The 14,033-nt window shown below is 37.2% G+C and overlaps 1 protein-coding gene across 1 annotated transcript in view; it reads right to left on the minus strand.

Annotated features, from left to right (window-relative positions):
* The window catches only part of LEKR1 (leucine, glutamate and lysine rich 1), a 316,240-nt gene that overhangs the window by 193,943 nt on the left and 108,264 nt on the right, over positions 1–14,033 (minus strand). The window contains exon 4 of the mRNA XM_006867992.1: positions 863–1,048. Coding sequence (XP_006868054.1) covers positions 863–1,048 — 186 coding nt within the window. The remainder of the gene's footprint in view (positions 1–862; positions 1,049–14,033) is intronic.

The following is a 14,033-nucleotide window of genomic DNA, read 5'->3' on the forward strand; positions in this document are numbered from 1 at the left end:
TTCCGACCCATAGCGACCCTGTACAGGGTTTCCGAGGGTGTAAATCTTTACGGGAGTAGAAAGCCTCATCTTTCTCCCGCGGAGCAGCTGGTATTTTGGAACCGCTGACCATAAGGTTCGCAGCCCGATTCGTAACCACTATACTACCAGAGCTATAGGCACATGGATATTATCCTATCACAGACAGCTTTTTACCTCATGACTGAAACACCATTCCTCTTCAATTTGTCATTCCCAGCATAGTAAAAATCATGTGGTTGTCAGATTCAAATTGGCCAATACCAGTCCACATCAACTCACTAATGCCTAATTGGTCCTCATAAGCTTCTATTAATGTCCTATGTTTTTAGAGAAAATTAACAAGATTAACTTCTTTGTAATTCCAAAAAGCAGTCCCCAGAACCATCTGAGCTGATCTCTCTGCCTTGAATTTAATTGGTCCAGAAGATTCCCTCAGAAGCCATTTTTTTTTATTGGACCTTTTCTTTGAAGATACTGTAATGAGACTAAGAAAAGTGTGTTACTGGGGAAACTTGTCTATAGTCATTCACTGACTGTAGACATGTGTACAAATGTTTTGATTGCAATAAACCTGTACATGTACGAAATGAAGCCCTAATAGCTGTACTTTTTGACTTATTCTTATATACTCCACTTAAATCTTAATCCTCTAAATGGTAAAAATAGAAACTAATGATAGCAAACATTGATCACAGACAATTATTGCCTTACTCATAATAAACAGGCAAAGTTGAAACATAAAATACCCGGATTTAAGATAGTAAGACAAATAAAATTATTGATATTTCCTTCCCTTATAATAGCTACTTGCTAACAAGAGTAAAAAGTAATTTTCTTTTACCGAGTACTTCTTTTTGTAAATCATAGCATCTGGTTTGTAGGTTTACTTCCTGTTCATTTGACTTCTGGATCTGCTGAGATCTCAAAATGGCAGCATCTGACAACAATTTCAGATTTTTCATTTCCTCTTCAAGGCATACCTTAGTTCTCTGAGACACTGTCAAACTTTTATTTAGTATGGCTATTTCTGAAAAAAAAAAAAAACAACCAAATTTATGAAAAATCCAAGTTTACAAATATACATCACTGTTGTTAAGTGCCATCAAGTCTGTTTCTACTCATAGCAACCCTGTATAGGGTTTCTGAGGAACAGCTGGTCTTGTGGTTCAAACCGACATTGTGGTCCAGTGCTTATCCTGCAGTGCCACACCAGGATTCCATGCATTACTAAACTGTAGGATATTTCTCTCAAAACTCTGATGTTTTGTCTTGTAAAATTAGTAGGTGTGAGAACCAACATAACTTTTCTGAGAGCAAAAGGATACCTAAACAAAAGGTTACATTTAAATTCAGTAGCAAGTCTGAAAAAGGAGAAAATGGGTTGTATTGCTAAATGTTGCATGAAATCTCTCAGTAGGTATTTTTAGCCTTCAAACTGGATAAATGCCAATTCAGCCTACTTTTAAATTACTAAGTTAAATGAGTATTATCTTTGTAATGTTCTGGATTTTATTGAAATAAAAAAATTTGTCAACATAATTTAGAAAAGTAAATTTAAACATATTAGCATGAGCTGGTTGGGTGGCATAATTGCAGAGTATATAAGAAATAGAAGTATGTAATGTGTAAAACTAAAAAATTTATGGGCAGAAATTATTAATATATCTTAGTGATTGTTATCCCCCAAAACGAGCCCAGAATTTATCATAGCAATTATCTGTCATTATGCTATCTATTTAGATTAAGCTTAATAAAAACATGATCACAGATCTATTCAGAATTAGATGTGCTAATTTTACATAATTCTGTGAGAAATACGTGGAATATCTTATCCTTCAGTATGATTGCTTTAAACTAGCATTAAAATATATATGGTGGTAGTTATGTGCTGTGGAGTCAATTCCAACTTATAGTGACCCCATATAGGGTTTCCGAGGCTGTAAATCTTTATGGGAACGTAAAGTCTCATCTCTCTCCCACAGATCAGTTAATAGATTCAACCTGCTGACCTTGTGGTTAGCAGTTCAAGTAGTCACCCAGTATGCTACTAAATATCCTTATTAAAACATAAACAAATAAAATGATACAACATCTATACAGCCAAGATGACTTGAATTGATTATGTGATCTTCATAATAATCATTAACAGTCTAGTTGACATTCCCTTCCTTGATTCTCTCATTCCTGGTTCAGCATGTGACTAGGTTTCAAGAGAATTTGACTTGGTTTCTTGCACTTGTGCCTACCACATTAGAAACAGCAGCCATGTGGTTCAGTAAAGACCAGAAGTGGAAATACATTAGATAGACACAGAAGCAGAAACAACGTGGCCAACAGAGGTTTTAGAAGGATTACAGCAGTGTGGTAGTACAGAGCGCCGAGAAGAGAGAGTACAAGTATATCCTCTGAGATGGTGATGAGCAGGACGAGGTTTTTCCTTAAGTAGAAACAAGGTCTGAGAAGAAAAGTGGCATTAAGTTAAACCTAGGGCATGAGCACCAAGGGGATGGCATCGTTCCCGAAACCTTTCGTTCCTGATCAAAATGGAAAATGTTCAAAATGGAGAAACAAATTGGCTGACACCAAGTAAGTGGGGTTCTACTAAAAAGTACTACATTTTAAAGGCTACCACATATAGGATTCCCCTTAGCACCCTACCCCCAGCCTAAGAATAGCTATATGGATTTTAAAACTTAAGGAGTTCTGGTAGCACAGTGGGCTGCTAACTAAAAGATTGGTAGCTCAAGCCCACCAACCACTCTGTAGAAGAAAGATGTGACAGTCTGCTTCCCTAAAAGATTTACGGCCTTGGAAACACTACGAGAAGTTCCACTCTGTCTAACAGTGTTGCCAGGAGAACTGACTGGATGGCAGTGGGTCTAGAAACTTAGGAATAGGCACACATTCATGGGATGAAAACTGCTCTCACACTAGTACATATGGTTTTTAAAAGAATGTAGTTTAATTTAAAAGAAGTTAATCATTTTTCTTGGCACCAAGTTTAGTCCTCCTGGGTATTTTTAGTCCTCCTGGGTATTTTTAGAGCCATAAAGGTAGCTTCTTGTGGCTGAATAAACGGAATTGTCCCCTAAGCATATCTATCCATGGTTAAGTCAGAATATCTATCCATGGTTAAGTCAGAATGACACTGTGATCAGCACGCACACTGCTATCTAGTTGTCGTTTGCCAAAATGATACTGCTTAGGTTAGCAGGTGGACTCTGTTAGTGTACTCGACTAGCTGTATCTAAAATAACTACTTGTGTCAACGTGACTTTCTTTCTGACATTAGAAGAATAAGAATCGCAATACAAACTTATTTGTAAAATATATTCTAGCATAGGAAAAAGTACAGCAAGATTTCAACACTAACAGCTATGATGTTTCTAACAGGCAACCAGAAGAGCAAACCCAGTGAAGGTGAATTAACTCATCCGTGGCACACTACACACATCCCCTGTCCCTGAACCTATAGGAATCACGCACCAACTACACTTTTTAGGGCAACCTTGATGTCAAAGATTCAACCCTTGCGATTAACACAGTTTCATACTTGTCAGTCAGACACACCAATCTGCGATTTCAGAAATAATGATCCTCACCAGGTCAACCTATATGCTGCACATGGTACCTACCTTGTGCTGCCCCTGTCTCAGTACCCCCCCCCCCATCCTAACACAATGGGCTGGCCTGGTACTCTTTTCTGACTCAAGTTGGAAATGATCTTACTGGGACTCACACCAATTTGCATCATTTATATTGTCCTGATCCCATGCATACATATAACCTGCTGTTAGACTATAAGACATATTAGGCAAGACATAATACCTTACTTATTTTTTATTCTTCCTCTCATAATTTCTAACACAATGTCCTAGAATAAAAAACGTTATCCACTGAATGAATAAAGGCATTGTTGAGCAAAGCTTCTAAGTTGTTTCTTCTATACCACCAGTTAGAGATCCTGATTATGTGTTTGCTTTTCTCCTTAGCCTTCTCTTCAGAGGCAGGCAATCTGATCTTATGTCAGACGAGTTAAGGCAGTTAAACATATATCCAAAATGAAGAAAACATATTTAATAGGATAAGTATTAGGGTTAATTTCATGTGTGAACTTGTCTAGGTTATGGTCAAACATTAGGTCAGATATTGTTATGATGAGATTGAGATGTGATTAACATTGGCAATCAAGTAGCTTTAAAATAGATTCTTGTTGTTAAGTACCGTCAAATCGGTTCTGACTCATAGCAACCCTGTATAGGATTTCTGAGGAATGACTGGTTGAGTTTGAATCTTGTGATTCAAACCAACCTTATGATCCAGTGCTTATCCTATAGTGCAATACCAAGAGTCCTCCATAAAGTGGATGCACCTAACTAATCAGTTGAAAGACTTACAAGCAAACACAGGTTTCTCAAGGAGAAAAGATGTTTGTAAAATTCCAGTTCCAAAATGGTAAAAATGGAAATCTTGCCAAGTTTCCGTCCTACTTCTTGATCTACAGACTTTGGGCTTTTCAGCCTCTATGTTTACATGAACCAATTCTTTCAAATCCATCAATATCTATCTAGCTGGATATTGTTGCAATTTTACTGGTTCTTTATATCTAGACAATCTTAATAAGCAAATAAGCCTAAAATGTTAATTTCATCAATTAAAAAAAAATGTGAGCAACATTTCTAAACCTAATTCTGGACTTCAATTTTAAAGGTTCAAGAGCTATTCAGTCAGTAATTGTTTGGGAAATTGAATTAATTTGATTTCTATAAAAATACTATATCTTCATAAAATATTTTTTCTAAAATTTATTATTGTGATAATCTTTTATCAAAATAGATACTTTGGTTTAAGAAAACCTAAAATATGAACTTTTAGACTTAAAAATATTGATTATATAACAAAATCATATTTAATATGAGTAAGAAATACTTCACTCATATCTGCTATTTAATACTTAGTATACTTTGTCGTAATGCCTTTTACTAGGAATGTTGTCTGTGCTTGAACTTTGATCTTTCAACCTAACAATATTAATATACAAATATTTTTAAATATCTGAGTAATATTGTATAATGTATACTAGATTTAATTATTTAAAATGTTTATTTTAAATGTTTGTGAAGATGGCCCCCTAGGCAAACACACTACAGAGAACCTCTACTAAAAAGATATGAGAGACCTAATGAACATTCTCAGAAGACAATCATGGAACCCTTAGCATCAGAGGAAATGTTAGAGAGGTGGATTGAATACCTAAGGGCAGGAGAAGGTAAGCAGGGGCAGTGAAAGAATGAGGCAGATTGGAGAGCAGACTTCCAGCAGATGCTGTGCATCTATCTTAAGCTTTGGAGACACAGCCAGATGGTGGCCTAATGGCACAGATTCACATAGGCAACTGCAAAGGTGGTATTCCTTGTTGCTCCCCACTTAACGCTATATAACTGAGGTGAGGCTGGCTCCCACCCTTATCTACTTCCAATGCAGACCCTGCTCTCTGCGAGTTCAGAGTCACACAGTTTGAGCCAACATGAAGCAGATGTCCCTGCTCTGCTTTGACTTCAGGATTCATGTGGGTTCTGGTCCAGAGCTACAGAACCCCCAGAGTCACCTAGCAAGAATTAGAATAGCTGGAAGCTTCATAATCAATTACCCTGCCCTTAGCTGCCCTCTGGTTCTGATATACATTGAAACTAGCAACCTGAAGGATCTCCACGAACCACTACTCCTGGATTGGGTGCCCTGAACATAAACCTAGGCCTATAGGAATTCCATCTAATGCTGGGAACTCAGCCATCACAGCCCTCCCTCCATCATTCTCATGAGTGCCTGGGCTGACAGGAGCCCCCAGAGTTAGCTCCTCTCTGGGCTGAACAACTGCATTGGGTTTTTGTTTATTTTTCCTTTTATTGTAATTTTTTATTCTGTCTTCTTCTTCCTCTCTTTCCCTTCCCTTGATTTTTGTACTTCTATTTCTGCTTTTGTTTTTTATTCTGTTTCTCATTTCTACCTTCTCCTTTCTTAATTGTTCTTTACTACTCGCTAGTCTCTTTCTCTTCCCTCTTTGTTGTTTGTGTGTGTGTGTGTGTTTTCTCTTTTCTCTTATTTTTCTTGTACAGCTCTATTTTCCTGTCTCTTTTTTGTTGTTATTTAATTTTTTCTTGTTGCCGCCCACTTTAGCTTATTTTTTCTCCTGTTTTCTTGTTTGTTCTGTTTTGTTTTCCTATGTGTCTTGTCTTCTCCTTTTACCCCACCCAATGGGAGATCGTGACCATACAGCTCAGCTACAACTGTACCCTCTGAAGCTCCACCCACTGGACAAGAGCTAATACCAGTTGCTATACCATCTGATACATGATAGACATCAGCCAACACCAGCCAAACGCACCCTAAACTGAACTGCACAAATGGTGAATGGAAAGAAATGAGCATGCTCCTATTCTCTACTCACACCTACCAGAAGATGACTGGTGAGAGGCTAAGAGCACACCAACAAACAATGAACTATGACTACAATGAAACCACAACGTTTCAGAGACAACAGAAGCTTGTCATAGGAAAGATGAATATAGTGGAAAACACAGAGAAAAGTTCAAGAGTAAAAGTGAAAAGTGGTAAATACTGTTAACTAATGGCACATGGAAGGGATTGCAACCACGTAATGAAGTGTATGATTTGCTGTATAAGGAACTGATGATCTGTTCTGTAAACCTTCACTCAATTCACAGTAAATAAAATTTTTTAAAATAATAAATGCTTGCAAAGTTGCTAAAATCTAGAGCTAATATATGATTTTAGCATTTAGAGTAAGTTATTAAATAATTTACTTGGTAATGCAAATACAGTTTTTAACATGAATCAATTTATTTGCCTTGATAAAATTGTTTGTGTATACGCCTGTTCAAATGAATTTAATTATTAAAGGAGGATATTATGCTGCTATGATACTCCTATAACTTTTTGTCATAGCATACTGATAATGTGATTATTAATTCATAATAGCTTTATACAATTAAGTTCATTTTATGACAATTATAGAAAAAATGAAACTTAAGAGACCAAATTTATTAATTAGTCAGGCTCACCATTCATCTGTCAGTCTGTTGTACTGTGGTGGCTTGTGTGTTGCTGTAATGCTGGTAGCTATGTCATTGATGTATTGAATGCCTGCAGGTTCACCAATGTTGGACAATTTCAGTTGAGCTTCCAGACTAAGATAGACTAGGAACAAGGAGAGGCAGACAACTTCTAAATATTTAGCCACTGAAAACCTTATGAATAGCAATGGAACACTGTCAGATACCACAAGAATATTGAATATGTAGGTGTTATGGAACTCTGACAGTTTTTGTTGCTATTCATAAGGTGAGTCTCACACGTTGAAAGGCACTCAAAAATATTACTGGGGAAGAACTGCCTCCTAAAAGTAGAGTTGACTGTGATGACACAAATAGAATTAAGCTTTCAGGACCTTCTCTTGCTGATTGGGCACAACTCAAAATGAGAAGAAATACAAGTAAAACCAGAACATGGAACATATGAAGTAAGAATCTAAGAAAATTGGAAGTGCTGAAGAATGAAATAGAATGCATACATATCGATATCCTAGGCATTAATGAGCTGAAATGGACTGGTATTGGCCATTTTGAATCTGACAATCTCATAGTTCACTATGCCAGGAATGAGAAATTAAAGAATGACGTCATATTCATCATCATAAAGAGCATTTCAAGATCTATCTTGTAGTAGAATGCTGTCAATGATAGGATAATATCCATATGCCTACTAAGGTGTACCTGACCCAAGCCATGGTATTTTCAATAACCCTATATGCATGTGAAAGTTGAATAGTGAATAAGGAAGACCATAAAAGAATTGATATATTTGAGTTACGGTGTTGGAGAAGAATATTGAAAAGTACCAAGGACTACCAAAAGAACAAACAAATCTGCATTGGAAGGAGCACAAACAGAATGTTCCTTGGAAGCCAGGATGGCCAGACTTCTTCTCTCATACTTGGGACATATTATTGGGAGGGACCAGTCACTAGAGAAGGACATTATGCTTGGCAAAGTGGTAGGTCAGAATAAAAGAGGAAGGCCCCCCAATGAGATATAGATTGGCACAATGGCAATAGCAATGGGCTCAAGCACAATAATAGTGAAGATGGCATAGGACTGGGCAGTGTTACGTTCTGTTATGCGTAGGTCACGATGAGTCTGAACCAAATCAATGGCACCTAACAACTACCATCTTTTCAAAGTAGATCATTAGGCACACCTTCTGAAACACCTCTCAGTGGGGTCAAATTCTCAGCCTTTCAGCTGGGAGTCAAGTGCTTAAACATTTGAGTCCCCCAGGGAATCATAAAATTGCTAGAGAGGATGTAAATTTGTTTAGCAACATTGAAAAGTACTCTGGCAGTTCCTCAAAAAGTTAAGCACAGAGCCATTTAAACTATCACAGGGAAAAGCAAGACAAAAGTTAGAGACCAAAATAACCTTGATGAGTTTGAATGACAAATGGAGCAAGTATGGCTGGATTTCTTAAGTAGGTGGGCACATGAGATGCAATCTGAGAGGAAAACAGGTGTCAAATGATATAGAGCTATATAGGCCATACGAAGGAGTTTATACAGGTGTGCATGGCATAGCATCCATTCTGGTAATATCCGACCACATGTATGTCTGTGTTTCCATAAGGTTCTAATACTACTGTGAAACATACCTTAGCCCCTAAACACAGTGCTGGTGATAGCAGTAGCTACATGCAAAGGAGAAGTATAGATTCAGATGGGAAACAAAAGGTTATTAAACAAGAAGAAAAGTATTGAATGCTGCTGTCCAAGATTTAGGCTTGATCCTCAAAAACAAAGAAAAATTTCTCCAACTTGCTAAAGGATCAGCTCCAGTGAGAGCTACAAAGCTCACAAAATTGTGAGAGGGACCTATATCAGATATAGATAAATTACTAATAACATGGACTGAGAACCAAATACAAAAGCCAATTCTTCTCAGTATGATAACAATTACTGCTAAGGCAGAAAAATTGTTTGAGATGTTTCAAGGAAAAACAATACATGACTATGATATCAAGTTTAGTGCTAGCTCTTGGTGGTTGGAGTGCTTCAAACAAACATTTCTTGCTGCATAATGTGAAAGTGAGTGGTGAGTCTGCAGGTGCTGGTGCAAAGGCAGCAGAATAATGTATTGAAACCTTAGATAAACTAACCATATAATAATATGATGTTCACATGTAACACCCAAATCACATAATGCCCTGCTTCACAGAATGTATCATGGCTATAAAGTGATATATGCATAACAGTATTGTACTCTTACAATATGGAAAATCATTAAAGGAATTTAAGCAGAACGCATTTAAGCAGATTGCATTAGGTAAATCTGCAACATAAGACTACTTTAAAGTATTCAAGAGCAAAGATATCAGCTTGAGGATTAAGGTGCACCTGACCCAAGGCATGGTATTTTCAGTAGTCTCATATGCATGTGAAAGATGGACACTGAATTAGCACAACCCTAAAAGAATTGATGTATTTGAGTTATGGTGTTGTAGAAGAATAGTAAAAGTACCATGGACGGTCAGAAGAACAAACATCTATGTTGGAAGAAGTACAAACAGAATGCTCCTCTGAAGCCAGGTTGGTGAGACTTCATCTCTCATACTTCAGACATTTTATTGGTGGAGGGGAGCAGTCCCTGAGAAGGACATCATGCTTGGTAAAGTGGAGGGTCACCTGAAACCTACAGACCCATGACAAGATGGACTGGCACAGTGGCAGCAGCAATGGGCTCAAGCATAATGACAATTGTCAGGATGATGCAGGACTGGACAATGTTTTGTTCTGTTGTGCATAAGGTCACTATGAGTTGGCACTGACTTGACAGCATCTAATAACTACAACCACACACATGATTTGATTTCTTGAATGCTGCTTCCATGGATGTTGACTGTATATCCAAATAAAATAAGATATTTAGCAACTTCAATATCTTCTCTATTTATTATGATGCTGCTTATTGAATTCACTTCTCGTGTACGGCTAAAAGTAACTTTAGAAAAAGGATAGAAATAGCCAACACATATCATCCACCTGACCTTTTCTAACCAGTGGCTCCAAAGTTTTCAGGCCCTTTCTACCATCTGACTCTGCGATCCTTAACACGCAGCTACTATTTCAGGCTAAAAGATGTCTGTTCTAGTTCTTCCCATCATGCATACCAACAAGTGAATAAGGGAAATGGAAGGTAAGTCTATTGGAAGTTGCATAGATCATGTTATTTATTTTCCACTAGCTAGGACATAGTCACATGATCACACCTGGCTACAAGATTAGTAAATGTAGCCTTTAGTTGAATAGCCATATGTCCAAAAACATGCATGTTCTAATACTAAATAACAAAAGGAAAGGATGGACACTGAGAAAAAAAACCTAGCTGCATCTGCCACAAAGATCTAGAGAAGAAAGTAATTTAAGGAAAGGGAAATTTCTGGTATAAATATGGAGATGTCAGACAACAATTTTCTTTTCTCACCTGAGTTATCAAATAAAAGGAATTGAATATTAAAGAAAAGGGAGAAGAATAACTAGGGACTCAGAGCAGCATGTCCCAGAAAATGCCAACAAAGACACACTTTCTATGGGATAAGGGTTCACCTGAAATGACAAGCCCATATACCTAGCAAACAGTAGACCTGTGGGATATAGAGAGGGTAATCAGTAAGAACTATAAAACACCAAGTGCAGCTGTTGTGTAACAGGGACAAAGAGAGCATAGCAAAATGTCCCAAAGGATAGAGTCAACACTGACTACAAGCAAAAATACATCCCTAAAAATATTTCTAATGATAAGCCAAGAATCATATGATGAATAATAAAAGGGCTGGAACAGCATCAAAACCAAGATATGAGGAGGAAAAAAAGGAAGAAAAACTTACAATGAAGAATATTAGCAGGAAAAAAAAATGTTGCTATGAAACAAAAGAGTCCTAACCAAACATTATAGAGTACACCATGAACTAAGGAAATTTAATGAAGCAATCACATCTATAAACAAACCACAAAATGCAAACTTGAGAATTCAGGAAAGAAATGGCCAAAAACTGGGAGGCGACAGCCAGATAAAAGGAGATAGAATAAAAGCTAACTGAACACAGGAATAAAGGCGAAATAAATAACAAAACCATCACAGAAATAAAGATGGAAGGTATATAATACGGAAACAACATTACAATTAATAGGGATAAAGAAGGCATATGGATTCCTGGTGTGGTGCTATAGGATGGATAAACACTGGACTATGAACCACAAGGTCAGCCGTTCAAATCCATCAGCTGCTCCTCAGAAACCCAATATAGTGTTGCTATGAGTTGGAACCAATTCAACAGCACTTAACAACAACAAAAGGCAGGCATGAAGAAGTTTCTAAAGCGAAACAGAAATAAGGGAACATGATAAACTACAGTAGGCAGGCAATGGAGATGTTGTGTATGTATGATTAGAATCCCTTAACAAAATAAATACATAAATATTGAAAGATACAATTCAATAAAGTCTACCTGGAATAAAAGAGGCTTTAATTTAAATATGGAAAGGCATCTGATGTGTCAAAGAAAACTGACCTCAAAAGGTTAGTACCAAGAGTAATCCTAGAATACTTAGTAAAATTTAAAGATAATTTCTTTCCAAATAATCCTCTGGAAAGCTAGGCAAAAAGATTAATCTATTTAAAAGGAAAACATAAATTAAACTGGCCTCAAATTTCCCCAAAACAACCTATAGTACCAGAATATAGTGAAATACCTGGATGATGTTCAAGGAAACCAAATCTGAGCAAAGCATTTTAAATCAAGGTACACTGACAGGGAACTGCCAAAAATCCAAGCCAAATTCAGAAGATGATATGGGATGAAAAATTATCATTGTTGATGTTAAATGGATCTTTGCTCAAAGCAGAGACTACCAGAAAGATGTCTACCTGTGTTTTGTTTAATTTGGTTGGGGATATAAATGAGTTATATAGTTAGGACTATGGCTAGGTCTAGGACTTTATTTATTTGGGCTAGGGTTAGGAATAAAATTTGCTCCAGTTTAAAGGTTATAGGTATGTTTATTTATTTTTATTTTATTCTGGAAATCTACTTAATTTCCTCTTCATGTGAAAGTTCTGTAATTGCATTATTCCCACTTTTTACTTTATGGATACTTTTGTTGCAAACTGGTATCTCTGGTTCCCTATTTTAGTCTTGTAGTCCTGATGTGGTACTGTGAGTTAATGCGCTAGACTGCAAAGTCAGTTTGAACCACAAGATCAGTGGTTTAAAATCACCAGCTGCTCCTTGGAAATCCTATACAGGGTCGCTGTGGGTCAGAGCCGACTCGGTGGCACTTAATAACTAAACAATAGTAGGTTTGTTTTACTTAGAATATTTCTATTTCTGGGTGATATTGTCATGTATGTTAGTCTCAGGTTGATTTCTGCTGTGCTGGTTCTGTGTCAAACAACTCCGTTTAGTACTTTTCCTAAGGTAGGTTTTTACAAATTCCTTTAATTTCTGCTTATCTGGAGATGTCCTCATTTCACCATCATATTTATTGAACAATTTTGCTGGGTATGTGATTCTTGGTTGGCAACTTTTTTCATTCAGTTTTTTATATATCATGTTATCTTCCTACTAACCCTAGTCCTAATTCTAACACTAAACCAAGTCCTAGGCCTTGCCTAGACCTAGCCACAGAGTCTGAACCCTAACGTCTTCTACTACATCAAAATTTTAAAACAACAAAACACAGGTACACATCCTTCTGGTACTCTCTGCTTTCAGCCAAGATTCATTTGACATCAACAGTGATAATTTCTCATCCCACATCCTCTTCTGAAATTGGCTTGAAATTTTGGCAGTTCCGTCAATGCGACTGCATGATTTCCGCTAAGAAATCAGTTTACTCTTATTACTTCTCCTTTGTAGGTAACTTCATTTTCCCCACGGTGAGATCAGGATTATTTCATGGCATTGGTTTTGAAAAGTTTGAATGTTGTATATCTTCACAGTTTTCTTTTAGGGTCTATCCTATTTGGAGTTCATTCAACTTCTTGAATACATATTTTTCATGATGTAAGGGACATTTTCTTCCAAAACCGGTCGACAATTTTCTCTATTTTGTTTTTTTGGTGGGGTGGGGGTGGGGGTCTTTTCCTATTCTGGAATGCTGGTAAGTTTTAGGGATGGTATGTCAGGTGTCCAGCCTCAGGCAGAGCAGAGGCTACCCAGGAGGGGGTGCTATATATAGGCCACTAAGGAGCTCTGGTAGCATAGTGGTTACGAATTGGGCTGCGAACCTTAAGGTCAGCAGTTCGAAACTACCAGCCGCTCCGCGGGAGAAAGATGAGGCTTTCTACTCCCGTAAAGATTTACACCCTCGGAAACCCTGTACAGGGTCGCTATGGGTTGGAACCGACTGGACAGCACTTAACAATAACAAGGCTGGTGAGGGCAGAGACTGGCCATGCACAGAGGATGGCAAACCTGCCTACTGCTTCATCTCACACCAGAACTGTTCACATTTTTTATTGACAATTAAAAGGCATTTGACTTGTGTGGATCATTACAAATTCTGGGTAATATTATGAAAAATGGAAATTCCAGAACACTTAATTGTGTTCATGCTAAACCTGTACATGGACCAATAGACAATCATTCAACCAGAACAAGGGAATACTGTGTAGCTTAAAATTACTAGATGCAAAGTACCCCTTTAAAAAATGTTAAAGAACAAAGATGTCAATTTGAGAACTAAGGTGTATTTTATCCAATCCATGATTTTTTTAATATTCTTCTCCAGCACCGTTCTCAAAAGCATCAGTTTTTCTAAGGTCTTCCTTACTCACTGTTTACATTTTACATGCATATGAAGTCATTGAAGACACCATGGCTTGGGTCAGGTGTACCTTAGTCCTCAAACTGACATCTTTGCTCTTGAACATTTTAAAGTG

The sequence above is a fragment of the Chrysochloris asiatica genome, unplaced genomic scaffold, assembly GCF_000296735.1.
Source record: "Chrysochloris asiatica unplaced genomic scaffold, ChrAsi1.0 scaffold00113, whole genome shotgun sequence".
In the NCBI taxonomy this organism is placed as follows: Eukaryota; Metazoa; Chordata; class Mammalia; order Afrosoricida; family Chrysochloridae; genus Chrysochloris; species Chrysochloris asiatica.